The sequence below is a fragment of the Triticum dicoccoides genome, chromosome 1A (assembly GCF_002162155.2).
Source record: "Triticum dicoccoides isolate Atlit2015 ecotype Zavitan chromosome 1A, WEW_v2.0, whole genome shotgun sequence".
NCBI classification, from domain to species: Eukaryota; Viridiplantae; Streptophyta; class Magnoliopsida; order Poales; family Poaceae; genus Triticum; species Triticum dicoccoides.
The window spans coordinates 313,624,178-313,643,369 of record NC_041380.1 but is presented as its reverse complement, the minus strand read 5'-3'; the positions used below and the strand labels follow the sequence as shown (position 1 = coordinate 313,643,369).

Genomic DNA, 19,192 nt, shown 5'->3' with positions numbered 1-19,192 from the left:
GCCAGTAGCGCTTTTTCCTTGCGCCGGACTCCCCGATCGCCCCCAGTGCACCGGGTTCGGCCTGTGACCGCCGGACGGAAAAAAGGGCCGAACCGGCGCTTTTCGATGTCCTGGGGCCATGGCTGGAGCGTTTTTTTGGCGCCGGCACCGAAAAAGTGGCATGTGGGGCCTGTTGGGAGCGCGGCTGGAGATGCTCTAACCACATGTGGGGTTTATGGGCCTGCTTGACGAGTACCTAGAAACTAGAGATTTTTTGACGAAAAAGGATTTTACCCTGCTTTATATTATCGAAATATGTATCTGGCAACTGTGTGGCAGATTGCAAAACTGCCACACGATCTCATCAAGGTCTGTTTTAAATCTAGTGGACACGATCCCGCCTGGCAGCCCCTTGTTATCTCTCTCCCTCACCCGCTCCAGCCGCGCCGCCAGGAAGGCTTCGTGCGCCTGCGCGACGTGCTCGGCACCGGCCGCACCGGCAGCCGTCAGTCGCCAGCGTCCCTGCCCGCATCAGCCCCTTCTCCTTCCCTTCCTCACCATCTCCTCCCTCCTCTCTCTGCGCTTGAGCTCACGCGGATGCAGGTCCGCCTCCCAGCCTCCCTCTGGTACTCCTTCCAACGCCCAACCCCCTAGTGCGATGCCCCCCACCTCCCAGTGTGCCTCCTGCCGCGGACGACCCACTTCATGCCGACCGCGAACGATGCGGCCTGACCACCACGTGCCATTGGAGCACTTTGCCGACCACCGCCCAACCCCCAGCAGCGACCTCCTGCTTGCTGGCCAATTGCGCGACGAAGCCGACGCCCGAAGTCACCTTGCCCGCGACCACACAACACACTGGCAGTGGCCACCGCACTATTCCCCGCCAGCGCCGGGTTCTATGCCAATGTGTCGGCACCGCTGCACGCCCTGCCTCGTCACCTTGCTTTCCCGCGTCATGAGCAAGTTTGTAATAGAGAGATGCCGCGTCGCCAACCCAAATCCTCTTCCTGCCATGGAGTTCGCTGCTGCCATTCATGTTCTCCACTGCGTGTGAGCTTCCTCTTGGCAGTGTCGCGATGGCCAACGGATGGGAATCATGGATGTGACAAGCCAAGTTTTCCTGATGAGAGTAGGCTGCGAAAGCCACCTCCTTCGTTCTTTCATAGGATGGGCCGTGAAGATTAAGGGAGGAAAGGAGATCATTTGTGGCTCATAGAGTGCACTAGGCTTCCCTCAAGAGATGCGTGTGTGTACATGTCTTGTCTTCTTCGCCTCATTCAGTCCTTCTCCAAGAGTAGGAGCACGCTTGAGTAGGTCGTTGCTGCTGCTTATCTCTCTCTATGTATATCTTGTTGTTGTTGCCCTGCTGCCCCACTTCGCCGGCCCACAACGCTTGAGTAGGTAGTTTTGATCCCGGGGAAAATCTTCCCTAATAATAAAGCAGCGACTGTTTCTGGTTGTACGTCGCTGCACATTTTGCAACAAAGTCCCTGCACTTTCGTGAAATAAACCCGCGATCAACCCGCCATCCTCTTTTAATTGGGAATAGTAAACTCTTCGATTTATTCAGAAAACCCCCTGAGATTTCGCTTAATTAAGCCACCGTCTGTCTAGGAAATAACCTTTTTTATTATATAGATTCAAACGTTTTTTTAATATTCATATCTTTTAAACCGTAACTTCAATTTTAGAATGTTATATATGAAAATTGATTAGAAAAATGTGTACAGTATGAATATAATGTTATTTTTACCCATTAACTATTTTTAAATGCTGTTTAGGGACAGATTCAAATGCTGTAAAAATATTCATATCTTTTAAATCATAACTCCAATTTTAACATGTTATATATGAAAATTGTATAGGAAAATATATGTAAAATTTGAATATGATGTTGTTTCACATGTTAATAATTTTTTGAACGTTGTTTAGGATGGAACGTTAATCAGTAGTGGATGATACGTCTTTTTTTGTACAAGTGCCGATTCAAATTGAAAATAAACACCTTAACAAAAACAAATTGGAAACGAAAGAAACCATCTATAACCATGCATGTCCATCGGCGAGAGTGGGAAGAAGGATAAATGGCAAGACTGATAAGATGCCATGTTGAAATAAATAAAGGATGCATCTATTGGGGTCGTGAGTTATGGTTATTGTGTTAGGGCTGTGTGGTTTTTTTCTCCCGTTGTAACGCACGGGCTTTTTTGCTAGTGTTGGAATAAACCACGATTAGTGGCGTTGTCCAGCTCGGACAGGTGCAATCATCAAACCGTATAGGTATAGGACTAGTTTAGACTAATTTAGGCCGGCGACTTGTTAATACGTGCATGTGCTAGCGAACTCAAGATCAATCTAGCAGGCAGCTAGGTTGCTTGGTATGTGTGTCTCGGCGGAATCAGCTACCTTGCCTCGATGGATCAGTCTACGTACGTGCAGTCTATACGTACGGTCGGAAAGTACTCGGCCGGTTCGCCGACTGCGTGATAGCTCTTGACGAAAAGTAATAGTCTACGAGCACATACGAGGTTTGGGCCAACAAAAAGGCTATTGAAAACACCGCGGTAACATATATATAGGCATCGTGGTAATATACACATCACATACATGATAACTTACATACAAACACCTTGATAATTTTGACCGGAGAAAATTTATTGAATAACATACCCTAATAACTTCAGTATAAGTAGCATGATAATATATGAGGCGCATATTCAATAACTTCGTACAAACACCACAATATCATTGACCGGGCAGAACGTTGTGCAAAAACATCCCCTCGATAACTCTATGTAAATACATGGTAATATATGCACCGAAGATCCGATAGCTCAGGTACAAATACAGTGGTAATTGTAAACTTGAGAAAAAAGTTATTGAAAACACCCTACCACCTGATACTTCAGTGTAAATAGCATGATAATATATGTACCATAGACCTGATAATTTAAATACAAATACCGCCATAACATTTTGACCAAAGGGGAAGTTGAAAAACAGTAACATGGTGATATACGAACCCATACTTGATAACTTATGTACAAACACTACCGTAATATTTGACCAAAGGGGGAAATTTTGTTGAAAAACATATCCCGATAACTTATGTGAAAATAGCACGGTAATATATGAACCGCATACCTGATAACCCACGTACAAACACCACGGTAACTTAGGGGGGGGGGGTGGATTTGTTGACAAATACCCCCGATAACTCATGTGCAAATAGCACGGTAATAAACGAACTGTTGCATACAAACATCGTGGTAACTTTGATCAAGTCAGAAAAGGTTGTTGAAAAATATAATCCCGATAATTTATGTGAAAATAGCACGGTAATATACGAAGCGCGTACCCGATAATTTATGTATAAAACACCGTGGTAACTTTGACCAATGCAAAAAAGTTGTTGTTGAAAACATATCCCCGGTAATTTATGTGAAAATAGCATGATAATGTAGAAATTGCATAACCGGTAACTTACGTACAAACACCACGGTAACTTTGAACAAGGGAAAAAAGGTAGTTGTTAAAAAGCATACCTCCGGTAACTTATGTGAAAGTAACACGATAAGTTCATACCTGATGGGTGATAACTTTTGACCCAATAGCTTACGTACAAACACCGCGATAACTTTTACCAAAGGAAAATACTTGTTGAAAAACATACCCCGATAACTTATGCGAAAATAGCACGGTAACTTGCATAGAACATGTCTCCTGCAAAAAAAAACTTGCATAGAACATGTGTGGTAACTTATGTAGACCAAGTGTGATAACTTTTGACCCGATAAAATGTTTCAAACTCGTCTCGAGAAATCTTTTATATGAAAACGGTTCTTGCATCGGACCGATGGTTTGAGTTATAAAACATTTTGAATTTTTTGAAATATAGGAGAATCTAGATGACATCAATTTTTTGTCATCTAGTGCATGTATGAAATTAGAGGAAGGAATGAACGTGAATGAAAAGTGAGTCACTCTAATACATGCATGCTTGTAATTATATGAAAGGAATAAGGTGTATAGTAGTTTTGCTATGTGCTACACATGTGCCAAATATCACAGTCCTAAACCCCAAAAATATAAGACGGCTAGCCCGACATGTTTTGAACTTTGCCGCAAATATAAATACACCCCTGCATATTTTTTCAGGCCCACAAGCTGGTTTACGTTTGCTTCTTTGAACTTTGAGCCACTAGGCGGTTGACTCTAGTTTGGGGCTACAGTCCCCTGACGGTTCACAACTTTGTGGCATGTTTTGCTGGGTGAACACCTCAGTGCGGGGCTATGTCCATCTCAATCGTACACACATATGGTTGTGAGCGATTCAGAGTTTCAGTCGGACTTTTGATTCAGATGCCAACTCGCGGGGTCGCTTTCCTGGACTTGAATGTAGCTTGGGGAGTGTCGTAGTCTATCTGTACCCGCTAGTTTGGGCATATGATACGTTCGGCTTGTTGGGGAGCGTTGCATGGAAAACAAAAAAGATTCTACGCACACGCAAGATCTATCTGCATAGATACGAGAGGGAGAGTATGTCTATGTACCCTCGTAGACCGTAAAGCGGAAGCGTTTAACAACACAGTTGATGTAGTCGTACACCTTCACGATCCTCCTGATCTAGTACCAAACGTATGACACATCCTCGTTCAGCACACGTTCAGTTCAATGACATCATCGCCTTCTTGATCCAGCAAGACGGGCGAAGTAGTAGATAAGTTCCGGCAGCACGACGCTGTGATGACGGTGGTGGTGAACTATCTCAGTAGGGCTTCGCCGAGCACTACAAAAATTATGACCGAGGAAGAACTAGAGGGAGAGGGGCGCCGCACACGGCTAGGGAACCATGGCGTGTGTTGCCCCTCTCGCTTCTCTTATATATATAGGTGGATGGGGGAGAGGAGACAGCCCTAGGGCGCCCCCAAAGGCCAGCGGCCAGCCCTAGGGCCTGCCTAGCCACGCCCTCCCCTTCCATATATGGACATGCGGGAAGGAAAAGGAGGCTCGCTGCCTTAGGGCGCCTCCCCCTTCCTTCCCTCCCTTCCTTGGCGCGTGGGCAGGGGTGGAGGGGCGCGCCAGCCCCCTTGTGGGCTGGTGTGCTTCCCCCCTTTGGACCATAAGGCACACCACATACCGCTGGCCTCCCAGAACCTCTTCCGACACTCCGATGAATACCCGGTACATCCCGAAACCTTCCCGGTGACCAAATAGCATCGTCCAATATATCAATCTTTACCTCTGGATCATTTCTTATCTCCTCATCATGTCCGTGATCTCATCCAGGACTCCGAACAACATTCGGTTACCAACTCACATAACTCATATAATATTATATCGTCAACGAACGTTAAGCGTGCGGACCTACGGGTTCGAGAATGATGTAGACATGACCGAGACGCCTCTTCGGTCAATAAACAATAGCGGGAACTAGATACCCATATTGGTTCTTACATATTCTACGGAGATCTTTATCGGTCGAACCATTATGACAATATACGTAATTCCCTTTGTCTGTCGGTATGTTCTTGCCCGAGATTCGATCGTCAGTATCTCCATACCTAGTCAATCTCGTTACTGGCAAGTCTCTTTACTCGTTTCGTAATACATAATCTCGTAACTAACTCCTTAGTCACATTGCTTGCAAACTTCTTGTGATGCTGTATTACCGAGAGGGCCCAAAGATACCTCTCCGATACACGGAGTGACAAATCCCAATCTCGATCCATGCCAACTCAACAGACACCTTTGGAGATACCTGTAGAGCATCTTTATGATCACCTAGTTACGTTGTGGGTTTGATAGCACACAAGGTATTCCTCCGGTATCCGGGAGTTGCATGATCTCATGGTCGAAGGAATATATATTTGACATTAAGAAAGCTGTAGCAATAAACTGAACGATCATATGCTATGCTAACGGACGGGTCTTGTCCATCACATCATTCTCCTAATGATGTGATCCCGTTATCAAGTGACAACACGTGTCTATGGTTAGGAAACCTTAACCATATCTTGATCAACGAGCTAGTCTAGTAGAGGCTTACTAGGGACACGGTATTTGTTTATGTATCCACACATGTATTTAAGTTTCTGGTCAATACAATTCTAGCATGAATAATAAACCTTTATCATGATTAAGGAAATATAATAATAACCACTTTATTATTGCCTCTAGGGAATATTTCCAACACGGCTGGCCTATAAGGGAGGGTCGTGTCTGTGGGTACATTGGTGCATCCTTGCAGGGATAAATCTATTCAAATAGTTGTGTCCGCGGTTATAAACGACTTGGAGATTAATCGTCCATAGAACAACTTCATTCTTAATAAATAAACTTATCAATCATTTGAGTGCCTTGTGGGTCTTCCTCATGGGAGATGCGAGGGGGGGGGGGGAGAAGGTAGTGTTAGAGCATCTACAACCGGACTTGGCAAATCTAACCACTCAAACGCCCACAGGCGCATCCGGAAGGGCCCTCATATTTCATTTTGTGCATCCACATATCTCAAATCCAGACTCTTAAATCCATGGAAATACATGCACGTCGATCATGCAACACAATGTCGCACGTAAATAACAAATGTTGGTATCAAGCATACATAGCGTTTACATAAAATTTATTTGAAGTGCTAAACTCAAGCATTGCCTCCTTGGTTGCCATTGTGGATCCACATGTGCTCCACAAGATTATTGAGTAGTTGCGTGTGCACCTGCTGATTTCGAAGATTCTGATGCATATGTAGAAAGTTCATAAGCTGATCAACATCTTGATCTTCTAGGATTTCAACTTGTTCTCCGGGTGCTTCAAAATCATGGGTTTGGGCTACACTATCACCCTCATCCTCGACAATCATATCATTTGCCACAAAGTTTCTGATTCCCACATCATTACAGCGCTCCGCACAATTCCCCAACGAGCTTGAAGCACACCAAATTCCCTCTCCACGTCTTTCCTAGCCGCTTCCTGCATTGTTGCAAAGTGGCTCTATTTATTGCCACGTGGCTCGGATATGGTCTTCACAAACGCCGCCCACTAAGGATAGATACCATCAGCAAGATAGTACCCCATGCTGTAGTCCCGGTCGTTGATGGTGTAGTTGCACGGTGGTGATTCCACATTGCAAAGCCTCCTGAACATCGGAGATTGTTGAAGCATGTTGATGTCATTGTGAGAACCAGGCATTCCAAAGAAAGCATGCCAAATCCATAAGCAATGTGATGCCACCGCTTCTAGTATGATGGTGACCTCTCTGGTGTGACCTTGATACATTCCCCATAGACCTTTGGGGCAGGTTTTTCATTGCCAATGCATGCAATCAATTGATACGAGCATTCCTGGAAACCCCCTTGCCTCTTCAATAGCCAACAACTTCTCCGTGTCCTGCGCATTTGGTTCTTTGAGATACTTCGGTTCAAACACCTCAACCACGGCATGAGCAAATTTGATAGTAGTCTTGACGCACGTGCTCTCCCCCATCCTGACCATCTCACCAACGGCGTCTGCAGCAGTACCAAGTGCAAGCATCCTCAGAGCAGCCGTGCACTTCTGCTTGGCCGAGAAAGAGAGTTGGCCGCAGCAATCCCTTCTCAGCTTGAAGTAGTCGTCATGTGCCTCCACTCCCTCCACAATGCGCAAAAACAATGGTTTCCGCATGAAAAAACGGCGACGAAACCATGGATCATCCAGGAAAGCAGGTGTGGGAGCAAAGTAGTCATTGTGCGGTAGCTTTGCTCCAGACACTCTGTCCCGGTTGATCACTCTTCTCCCTATTATTGATCCCTTGAAGTTGAGAATATGCTCCACTTGCCGGTCCATTTCCTCTTGCATGCTCATGTCCACTTTTTCGTCCGAATCCGGCAAATCGAAGAACTCATCTTGAATCATTTGGTCAAGGTCCGTTGGTCCATACTCCTCGTCCGAAGAAGCATCGAATCCATCATTTGCCTAAAAAAAACACAATAATTTCGGTCGATCAATGTGTCGAACACATCAAGCGCAAGGCGGAGCCCGAGAGTTGCCAGACGTACCACGGTAGCGTCCGGGCCGGCGACAACGTCCCCCGCGGCGAGGACAGGAGCGCTCTTCCGGAGCTGGTGGCGGAGAGCCTGGGAGCGGCAGTGGAGCGGGCGCAGCGGCGGAGTTGTGAGACGGACGACGCGGAGGAGGAAGAACAGAGGAGAGAGCAAATGGATCCGGCAGCTCGGGGGAGGGGGATTTGGTGCAATTTGAGGTGGGGTCGGGTTGTTGGGTCCGACATGGCGGGCGTGCCCGGGCGCCCCCATATCCGCCCCATATTTGGGCTGGGTATGGGGGGTGTCGGTCAGCCCGGGCGTTTGAGGGCCGTTTGAGGGGTCCGTCTTGGTTAAAAAATCATGATCGGGCAGTGACCGGGCGGCCCGCCCGAGCGTATGAGGCGGGTTTGAGAGGTCCGGTTGTAGATGCTCTTACTGCGATAGGTAGGTGAACAGAGTAGTGTTGGAAATATGCCCTAGAGGCAATAATAAAGTGGTTATTGTTACATTCCTTAATCAGGATAAAGGTTTATTATTCATGCTAGAATTGTATTGACCGAAAACTTAAATACATGTGTGGATACATAAACAAATACTGTGTCCCTAGTAAGCCTCTACTAGACCAGCTCGTTGATCAAAAGATGGTTAAGGTTTTCTAACCATAAACATGAGTTGTCATTTGATAACGAGATCACATCATTAGGATAATGATGTGATGGACAAGACCCATCCGCTAGCTTAGCATATGATCGTTCAGTTTATTGCTACTGCTTTCTTAAATGTCAAATACATATTCCTTTGACCATGAGATCATGTAACCCCCAGATACCGGAGGAATACCTTGTGTGCTATCAAACGTCACAACGTAACTGGGTGATCATAAAGATGCTCTACAAGTATCTCCAAAGGTGTTTGTTTGAGTTGGCGTGAATCGAGATTGGGATTTGTCACTCCGTATGACGGAGAGGTATCTGTGAGCCCTCTCGGTAAAGCATCACAAGAAGCTTGCAAGCAAAGTGACTAAGGAGTTAGTTACGAGATGATGTATTACGGAACGAGTAAAGAGACTTGTCGGTAATGAGATTGAACTAGGTATGTAGATACCGACGATCGAATCTCGGGCAAGTAACATACCAACAAACAAAGGGAACTACGTATGTTGTCATAAAGGTTCGACCGATAAAGATCTTCATAGAATATATAGGAACCAATATGGGCATCCAGGTCCCGCAATTGGTTATTGACCGGAGAAGCGTCTCGGTCATGTCTACATCATTCTCGAACCCGTAGGGTCCGCACGCTTAACGTTCATTGATGATATAATATTATATGAGTTATGTGAGTTGGTGACCGAATGTTGTTCGGAGTCCCGGATGAGATCACAGACATGACGAGGAGCTCCGGAATGGTCCGAAGGTAAAGATTGATATATAGGATGATATGGTTGGGCCAAGGGGTAAGGCCCACGGGGCTCTAGGTCGGTGTAAAAAGGAAGTTTTGCGGAGGTCAGGGACCAGACGCCAGGGACCCTGGCGTCTGGTACTGGAAACCGAGAAGAACTCTTCCTTGCGTTCCAAACCGACTTTGAGGAGGTTCTTTCTCCAAGAAACGACCCCAGGGCTGAACATATAAATAGAGGAGCAGGGCTAGCCCCTGCGGGGCACCACGATTCACCAAGCCATGTGTCGGCGTCCCCTCTCCCTCTAGTTCGTCCTCTGTCCTAAATCCGTTGTGCTTGGCGAAGCCCTACAAAAATAGTTTCACCACCACCGCCACCACGCCGTCGTGCTGTCGGAATTCATCTACTACTTCGCCTCTCTTGCTGGATCGAGAAGGCGAGGACTTCATTGAGCTGAACGTGTGCTGAACGCGAAGGTGCCGTACGTTCGGTACTTGATCGGAACGGATCGTGAAGGTGTACGATTACATCAACCGCGTTGACAAACGCTTCCACTTAGTGATCTACAAGGGTATGTAGATGCTCTCCCTCTCTCGTAGCTATACATCTCCATGGATAGATCTTGCGTGTGCGTACAATTTTTTTTCCATGCAATGTTCCCCAGCAAGTAGTTGTGACACGCCCCTTACTTTTATGCGCTCTCTCTTCTTACCACTAGTAGTTGCTTAAAACTCACTTTCCTTTAAACATGTTGCATAAAATAACTTAGGTCTTTGCAAGCCTTGAGAGTACATCTAAGTACTCACCTTACTTAATTTACTATTTTTCTAGATTGCCGCCAATCTAGCCGGTAGCGGTTCAGGAAGCAGGTCTGTTGATGGACAACATTAGTTGGTTATCCCATAGACAATGGTCTGGACAAGGACAAGGATATGGACGCCTTTTACTTTTGTTTTAGCCTTGTTCGGGCATTTTGTACTCTTACCTGTCTAAGGTATATTTTCTTCCCTTGTATAAGTTGTATCTTGGTCAACTGGCCCTTGTTGTATTCATTTGTTAAATTTGACTCCTCGGAGCTGTTGTATGCATATATTTGTTGTTGTTGAGGATTATTTCGTTATCTGTGTTGATATCAACACTCCCCCACACATTTTGATGTATTCGGTGTGTAAAGGTGGCGCCTTATGATCGATATTATGTGAAGGTTAGCCTAGATCTGCTTAGCGCCGACCCCAAGGTGCTACACTAAGCATGCTCAACAGGTAACACGACCACCCTACTCTTCTCATAGCACATCTTGATAGTTCATATATTTTTTCAATAATCCAATATATTCTCAACTCACCACAGCAAGAAAGATCTATTTTCAAGTCATTGACAGCAGTAAAGCTAGACATATATGCCTGATATAAACTTCGGTTTGAGCATTTCACTCGAGCATGATGATTAAGATTGTCGTCTCAATCACTTTGCTTGATAAAATCTTCCAGTCTGTTTGAAAAAAAAATCATACGGCGAGTTGAAAGTTTATCCATAACGTCCAGCCCCAAATCTGAATACATAAATGTTCCAAAAAAAATCTGAATACATGTAATTTAGAGGTCTGATTTTGCATTGTTAATATGAAAAGGCCCCAAAACCTCGGAGAATTATTCAACTTACAACAATAAATCAGATCTACCAGTAATAAAACCTTTAACACAACTAGGATGAATTCGAACTAATGAATCTTGACTAATTTAATGCTTTTAAAATCTAGTTTTAACCATAGAGACTAACTATCCCACCTTTAAGAAATATGCTCACCAAAAGAAAATGAATTTCTGTATAAAACTTGAAAATACCAAGGAAATACCGGTGGATCCATAGATTAACAGTGACCAGGGGAACCTATGCAATTCAGGGAACAGACATTTTTGGTGTTAGTTGAACAAAGCCAACATTTTAAAAATGTATCCATTGTCTAACTGGTAAGATAGGTGATTCCTCTTAAGGCTGTCTTTCAAGAGGACAGTCTGTTATGCTTCCCTGAAAATAAGTAATATTAGTATTAACTCTTCATTGCTTTGCTGCATATAGCGTCACACTTCTGTTTCCAGGAGTTAAGTGCTTTAACCGTGTAAGATCGATACTGCAATACTGGATGTGCTGTCAAACTAAATGCCTGTAAAACAGAGATGACATGTAGATACTTGAGGGTGACGACTGACGAGTATTAAGCTTGGGAATCTCTAGTACAGAACCCTCTTCAGGTGAGCCGACAAAGAGTTTGATTAATGATTACCACAAAGTATTCTTCTAGTAAAAAAATGGCTAAATTATGGAATCATTATTTCTCATTTATTTGATATAACTGGTTCTGAAATTACAAATGTACCATAAACGTTACACAGCTGGGCCTTGAAGCCGGTTCACTATTTCCTCTGCTCTAGCTTGTATCTCTTTTATATATTCGACAAGTACCCGTTGCTGATAAGAACCACCTTCCTGTCAAAAATATAAATATAAATTACAGAGACAATTGTGTGAGGGGATGCTCAGCGCAAGGCACTGACAGGTTAAAATAGTTACATAGAACTCAGGAGGTTATGAATCTTACCGTGCGAATCAAGATTCTCTCAATTCTCTTCTTGGTAACAGCGTAAAATTCTTCAGGTGAAACATCTCCCTTTCCAACTGTAAGTCCATCAAGCAACAGCCTATTCCAGTCATTTTCGGGAGCTGCATTGCGCAAACTCAACATATCAGAGACGGTGATTATAGACACAATATAAACAATCTCTTGGGTAAAATTCATACCCTCTATTATCGATTCAAGAAACTTTTCAGGCACTACAACCTCTCCCCCTGAGAATGTCAACACAGGCACTCAAGATTCAACCAAAATACGCAGTTATTTCTTGATATTTATAGCTGGGAAGACATAAAGAAAGGATTACCTTTATAAGCGTAACTGCGTTTTCGGAGAAAGTTGGAAGCATATAGTTGCAACACCTTTTGCAGCATTGCTTGAAGCCCTGGCTTATCTACATCTTCTTTAGCCTAAACATATGTAAATATTACTAATATCAAGAATAATCCATGTTATATGATAATACTCTCTCCGTTTTTATTTACTCCACATATTAGGTTTGTCTTAAGTCAAACTTTATGTAAGTTTGTAGAAAAATATAATAACATATACACCACCAAATCTATACCATTGGATTCATCATTGCATATATTTTCACATCATATAAATTTGTTACTGTAAATGTTTTTTTTTGAAAGATCCAGAGATTCCTGGCTTTTCATTGATTTAGCAGAGAGCACTGGAGAATTCAAACATGGCCGGGGTGACCCGTAGGTCAAGGAAAGAAGAGAAAAGAAATCAAAGAGAAAATAGAAAACTAGAGGTCTGAATTTTACGTATCTTCCGACATGTCCCCGAACGGGGTCTCAAGGCACGTAGCGCCTGCGGCGTGCCACAGGTCGATCGCTCTTCTGATGGATGCAGCCACCTCTGAAACGGAGGACACCTTGTCTCTGAAAGTGCAGCTGTTTCTTTCCCTCCAAATTTCCCACAACGCCAGGAGGATGAGGGAGTTGGCACCTTTTCTGAAAGTTGGGGCGGTGTCCTCGATCATCTTGGTGACAATTTGAGTGGAGTTTGATAACAACTGCCATCGGGCCGGGGCGACGGCCGCACATCCAGTCCACGCCGCGAGCCCCTGCCAAACCGCCCGAGCAAAGTTGCACTGCCCGAAGAGGTGCGCCGCCGTTTCCAGGTTTCTGAGACATAGTTGACAGAAGTATGCGTTTGGCCATCCTCTTCTCTATAGTCTGTCATTGCACCAGATTCTTTGCTTGAACAATAGCCAGCAGAAGATCTTGATCTTCCCCGGAGCCCAAGTGCTCCAGACAATTTTGTTCTGAGGAGATCTGATCTTGCCAATGAATTGCATGTTGTAAGCCGAGGCAGCAGTGTAGTTTCCTGAAGCTGAAAATTTCCATGTGATTTCATCAGGGATCTCCAGCTGCAACTGCACAGCGGCGAGTCGGATGCATCTGGCCAGCACAAGGAAATCGTGAAGGAGAGCATTGGTGTTTCCGTGGGCAAGGTCGCGGATCCAGGTGTCAGCAGAGAGGGCATCCCTAACTGATCTGTTTTTTCTCCGAGCATGAGCGTACAGGGCCGGGAAGGAGAATCTCAGGGTCGTTGATCCCAGCCAGGTACTGCTCCAGAACGAAGCAGTTTCCCCGTTGCCAATGGTCACCTTTGTTGCTGCAGCGAAGAGCTCCTTGTCCGTGTCGTCGCAGGGCAGCTCCGAGCCCGCCCAAGGCCGATCGGGATTACGCCAGCGGAACCAGAGCCACCTGAGCCTTAGAGCTCGAGTAAAGCGCTGCAGATCAAGGACGCCTAGGCCACCGTAGTCCGTCGGGGAGCAGACGGTGGACCAGTTGACCTTGCATTTGCCACCGGAGAGCTCCTCGTCTTGAGCCCAGAGAAAACACCGCCTGCACTGTCGATGTCTTTGAGCAACTTCTTTGAAGCGCGCAGCACCGTCAGAGCAAAGGTTGGGAGCGCCGTTAGGACGGATCGGACAAGAACCCTACGGCCTGCAATAGACATGAGGCGCCCTTTCCAAGCCGCCAGTCTGGCTCTGATGCGATCGAGTATGAATTGAAGATGAACCAAGCGGACGCGGGAGATTGTAATGGGGAGCCCTAAGTAGCGTAGCGGGAAGCCGACCACCGAACCGCCAAAGCCATGTAGAATGTCCTGAAGATCAATGTCGCTACACCTAATCGGGGCTACTGAAGATTTTCCTAAGTTGATGCAGAGCCCTGTGGCCTTTCCAAAATTATCGAGCAGGAGAAGCAGATTGTCGATCTCTTGGCGAGAGGGGTCGGCGAAGATCATGGCATCGTCGGCGTATAGGCAAGTTCTAAGGGGCCCTATCCTACCCGGCAGGGGAGTGAGCATGCCCAGCTCCTCTGCTCTCTCCAGAAGACAATGAAGGGGGTCAATGGCGAGGATGAAAAGCAAAGGCGAGAGGGGGTCTCCCTGCCGCAACCCTCTACGATGGTCGATATCACGTCCGGAGCTGCCGTTTAGGACGAAAGCCGAAGAAGAACTAGCTAGAATCGTCGAAATCCAGTCCCTCCATCTAGCACTAAAGCCTAACTTATCTAGTAGTTGGAGCAGATATTCCCAGGAGACGTTGTTGAAGGCCTTGGCAATGTCTAGCTTACAAACTTGGTCAAACTTTATAAAATTTCACTTCAGTCAAAGCTAATATGCAGAGTAAATAAAAACGGAGGGAGTATAAAACAACTCAAACCGAGAAAGCAATAAATAGTACCACTTACTTGCCTCAGCTGAGCATTAACTTCTGACAGAAAACTCTCATCTAGCTGTCCTTCTTTTTCTCTGTTTGATATTTCCTGGGGATGTCAAGAAGACATTAAAAATCACATCAGAATATGGAGAACAAGGTAAAATAATAGTATGGCTTAAAATTACATTTTAACAGACACATCTTTGGAGCCCAAAGAATTCAGTTTCATGAAAGTAACTGCGGGTTCTTTTTTAATTGATAAAAGAAACTTGCGCAAAGCACGATTGAAATTGAAGTATATAAGCAGTACAGATGTCTATATTCTTGCACTGATTATCACATTTGACAATTATAATGTGAAAGCCAACTACTGTATAGAACATGAGACTTGTGCTTACTTTTTCCATCAATTTGAGAGCCTCCGGATTTCTTGGTGGCCACATCGCATCTTCTCCTTCATTCATAACAGGACTAATAATTGCCTTCAGAACATCAGTCGATTGTTCAATCTTCTCCTGAACAATAGGGATTAAAATTAGCAGCATGCAAGGAACACGCAGTTTATCATATTAAAAATATAAAGGCTTGAGGAATTCACATCAAGTGGCAGACAGTAGCACTTAAATGAGGAGTTATGCATGAAAGAACATGGTTCTTACATCAGTCTTGTGGACGACACGGTCAACTATGTTCATGACATTCTCTGCCAGTTCTTCATAATCTTTCTGAAAAACAAAAGGGAGATGGAGGCACTAAAAAGTGAGAAAATTGAAGATGAAAAAGATAATGACCACAATTAGTAAAAATAAATCCAGATGTGCAACCATACTTTATCATCATCCGATTTGCATAGATCAATCCGAGCAGCCAGCCGAACCCAGAAACCCTCACTGAACGCTAGAATATTTTCAACCACTATTAGATCAAGCTGTTTGCATGTAAGAAGGTGCATTAGTTCTTCATCTGGTACTTTTATGTAGAATGATAAAATTAAGACACTCAAGATTTGTCAACTGAACAAATCATATCATGCCTGAAATATACTAGGCATACTAATAAAATCTAGCCACATATTTGGGCACATACACACAAAAAAAGGCAAATCTGATAGCTCATAAGGATCTCCTATACTTTAAGTAGCTAATCAAATGCCACCAACCAACCAATGCCAAGCTTGGTTCTACCGATTATGAAATAAGCATGGGGAGGATACTCGAAGCACATATAGTTAGTTACAGGCCAAAGGTTTACGTATTGAATGAACTGATGATTGACAACAAATCTAGTTCAACACTGAAATATAGGGAAAGGAATTGTAGCTTGTCGTGACCAGAAAGATCAGTAAAATTGAAGATATGCAGCATGGTTACCTCTCCGGGATTTGCATCTCTCAGCATATCAATCAGCCTATCCACTTCAATGGTCTTCTTGAAGGATTCTTCTGGGCCTTTAACGGCTGCGCATAACAAAGTGTTCCTGTTTTTAATGAAATCATTAGTTCTTAATAAACAAGAGGAAACACCATCTATTCCCGCACAATCTCCAATGGAAAAATAAAACGTATGAGAGCAAAATCACATAATGACTCTGACATGTATATGGCAGTATCAGAGTTCAGGAACAAACATTGAATGAAAATACTTACACAACAATCAGAAGTTTGCATCACTAGCAGAAATATCATGACTTTCCAGCATTGGTCACACTTGCTGACCTGTTTAGTGCCGTAGGCCCCATCTAGTTAAATTTCCACACTCATTTGAGTGAAGTGCACCCTAGGTCCTCGAACTATTTTGAAGGTGTCACATAGGTCCTCGAACTATGAAAAGTGTCATCCAGGTCCTCAAAAATCCTTGAAGTGCAATAAGTGTGTACGTATGTGACACATTTGAAATAGTTTAAGGACCTACATGACACCGCTAAAATAGTTCGAGGACTTGGATGACACGCATATTGCACTTTGAGGACCTGAATGACCCTTTTCATAGTTCGAGGACCTACGTAACACCTTTTAAATAGTTTGAGGACCTTTGATGCACTTCACTCTTTAGTGAATGTAAACAATGCTATCACCACTACAAATTCGAAATTGTGCACAGTACAAAAAATTTCCCAACTCATGTATGATGTATCTCCCAATCCCATACAATTTCAGCTAAGCAGGTAACATGAACTGTCCTTTTGTAATTAGAGAAATAAGTTAAACCAGTTTAGACAAAATGTCGTTCCTTCAAACCGGAAAGCATCCAGTATACACAAGAGAACCAAACTGAAGAAAACAGAGAGCAAGCGCACAGCACGAACCTCTTCCGCCGATGCGCGTGGAATGCTCTCCGAGAGGAATGCGTAGGGGTTCCCCAGCACCACTGGCGCAGCGACCCCTAGCCAGTACAGAATCGATTAAAGGAAGAAGGCGAACGGCCAGAGAACCCTTTAGTTCGCTGGGGAAGGAGAAGAACAGAGGCGCGAGATGAAGAGGGCGCAACCGCAAGCCGAGGCGGGGACGGGGACGGCGGCGGGCGGAGGGACGTGGAGGCGGTGGCCGTCGCCATCTGCGGCCGTGGCCGGAGCGAAAGCGGGGAGGAAGGCAAACAAAGCGCGCGCGTGGTCCGCTCCACGAATCCCAAATCCAATCCTGACAAGTAGGAGTGGCCATTCGAGGGCTAGTTTAGTTTGGCTGGCGTCCTTTTTTTTTTCCTTCGAGAACACTAGGCTCTGTTTTGAACAAAGCAAAAAAACCTAAGAATTTTAAGCTATGTGATTCCTAATAGGAATTTTCCATTCGGTGCCGTTTGGACAACGATGGGCTACTAACCTACATTTCTTGAAATTCCCATAGAATGGGCTATCCATATGAGATTTTTTTTGGAGGAAAACAAACTTGTGGTCCCCCTCATGTTTTCGTCTTTGTATCTACAATTTTTGTGTTTTCCCCATTGACATTCAGACGACGGTTTTGCAGTTTTCATGTAGTTTTAGTTCATGTAGGAATATGAGATTCATGTCATTTTGATTTCTACATTTTTCTTATTCCTACCTTTTGAGTTCATGTGTTTCAGATGGGACGAGGAATTTAGTCTTTACCTCTTGATACTTTGAAATTGATGATTTATCACAATTAACCATGAACCTTAGTAACTCGGTACTTTTTTGAAGAAAATGCTAACAACCCAACTTTTCATTAATCATGAATTAGAAGTATGGCGGTGTTATAGGTAAACGGCAACATGAGTACAAGTGGGTGGAACCCCAACAAAATGAAAACACACATGGCCACTAGTCAAGTTCGAACGGTCGGTCTATTAGGGACCAAATCTATGAACGACCAGTAGCGTGCCAGTAACTCATCTTTGTGATGAACTGCGAGGCCATTTGGTCGATGCCTCGATGGGCGAATCCATGCTTAATCCCTTCGTTCCTCTCCTTTCAAGTTGTCCACCTAATCAAATGCACAAAAGAGTTCCACACCATTCAGTCAACTTTGGGCACGACAGGGCAACCCGCCTGCCACAAGTCCATGAGGGAGGAAGTTTGAATTGTTGCAGGACCTCGGCCCAAAATGCCTATGAGAAAAGGGCAGTAGGCCAGCATATGGGCGACGACGTCTAGAGCAGAACGATAAAGAAAGCATGGTGGATCGTGAGGCCATCCTCGCTTCGTGAGGTTGTCTGCCGTCGGACACTTGCCCAACATAACCAACTACACGAACACTTTTGCGCTAGGTGGAATCCAAAAAAGATGTGGTCTATGTCTTCTAATTCGTCGCACACAACACGTTACACGTCCAATAGGTCATGCCTCTTTGACGACTAGGTTTGTAAGGAAAACGACTCTTGGTCTATTGCCAAAGTGAATGACCAAGGGCAGATTAATAGGAGATTGCAATTTTTTGAAGTTTTTTACGTAAACTTGGATAGTGTGGATAAAGTAAGTTATCTCGCTATGCAATCTATAGTGAGAACAAATAAAATGGTGCAACAAGCAAGCAAACAACAAGATAAGAATGAGCAACAAACTAGCTAGCAAGCACCAACACAAAGTAGAAGTGTGAAAAAAGATTAACCACAAGTTGGAGAAGATGGTATATCCCCAAGTTCACACTCTTGGGGAGTGCTAATTTACTTTGTAGAGGGCGTGGGTGCCAAAGCTTCCTGAATGCCACTAATCACTTGCCCTATTCTCCTTTGAGTGACCCCAATGGATGAGACTCGAATCACTCGTGATTGGACTTGAAGGCGCCCACTGATACGTCTATTTTGCATCATGTTTTCTTACTATTATTTATAATGTTTTTATCCATAATAATGCTTTTTAGAGTAATTCTAATGTCTTTTCTCTCATAATATGCAAGGTATACACAAAGAGGGAGAATCCCGGCAGCTGGAAAACTGGACCTGGAAAAGCTACGTCAGGCTACCTATTATGCACAACTCCAAACAAGCTGAAACTTCACGGAGAATTTTTATGGAATA

The 19,192-nt window shown here is 44.5% G+C and overlaps 1 protein-coding gene across 1 annotated transcript; it reads right to left on the bottom strand.

Annotated features, from left to right (window-relative positions):
• Window positions 1-11,620: 11,620 nt before the first annotated feature.
• LOC119270417 lies at window positions 11,621-17,366 on the bottom strand. Its single transcript, XM_037552423.1, has 11 exons — window positions 17,207-17,366; window positions 17,025-17,101; window positions 16,091-16,196; window positions 15,550-15,648; window positions 15,380-15,445; window positions 15,119-15,235; window positions 14,752-14,826; window positions 12,339-12,441; window positions 12,199-12,246; window positions 11,999-12,120; window positions 11,621-11,886 (listed from the first exon to the last, which is right to left on the bottom strand). Exons 1-11 carry the CDS (start codon window positions 17,270-17,272, stop codon window positions 11,785-11,787), a joined length of 981 nt encoding a protein of 326 aa, XP_037408320.1. The 5' UTR covers window positions 17,273-17,366; the 3' UTR covers window positions 11,621-11,784.
• Between the last annotated feature and the right edge of the window lie 1,826 nt (window positions 17,367-19,192).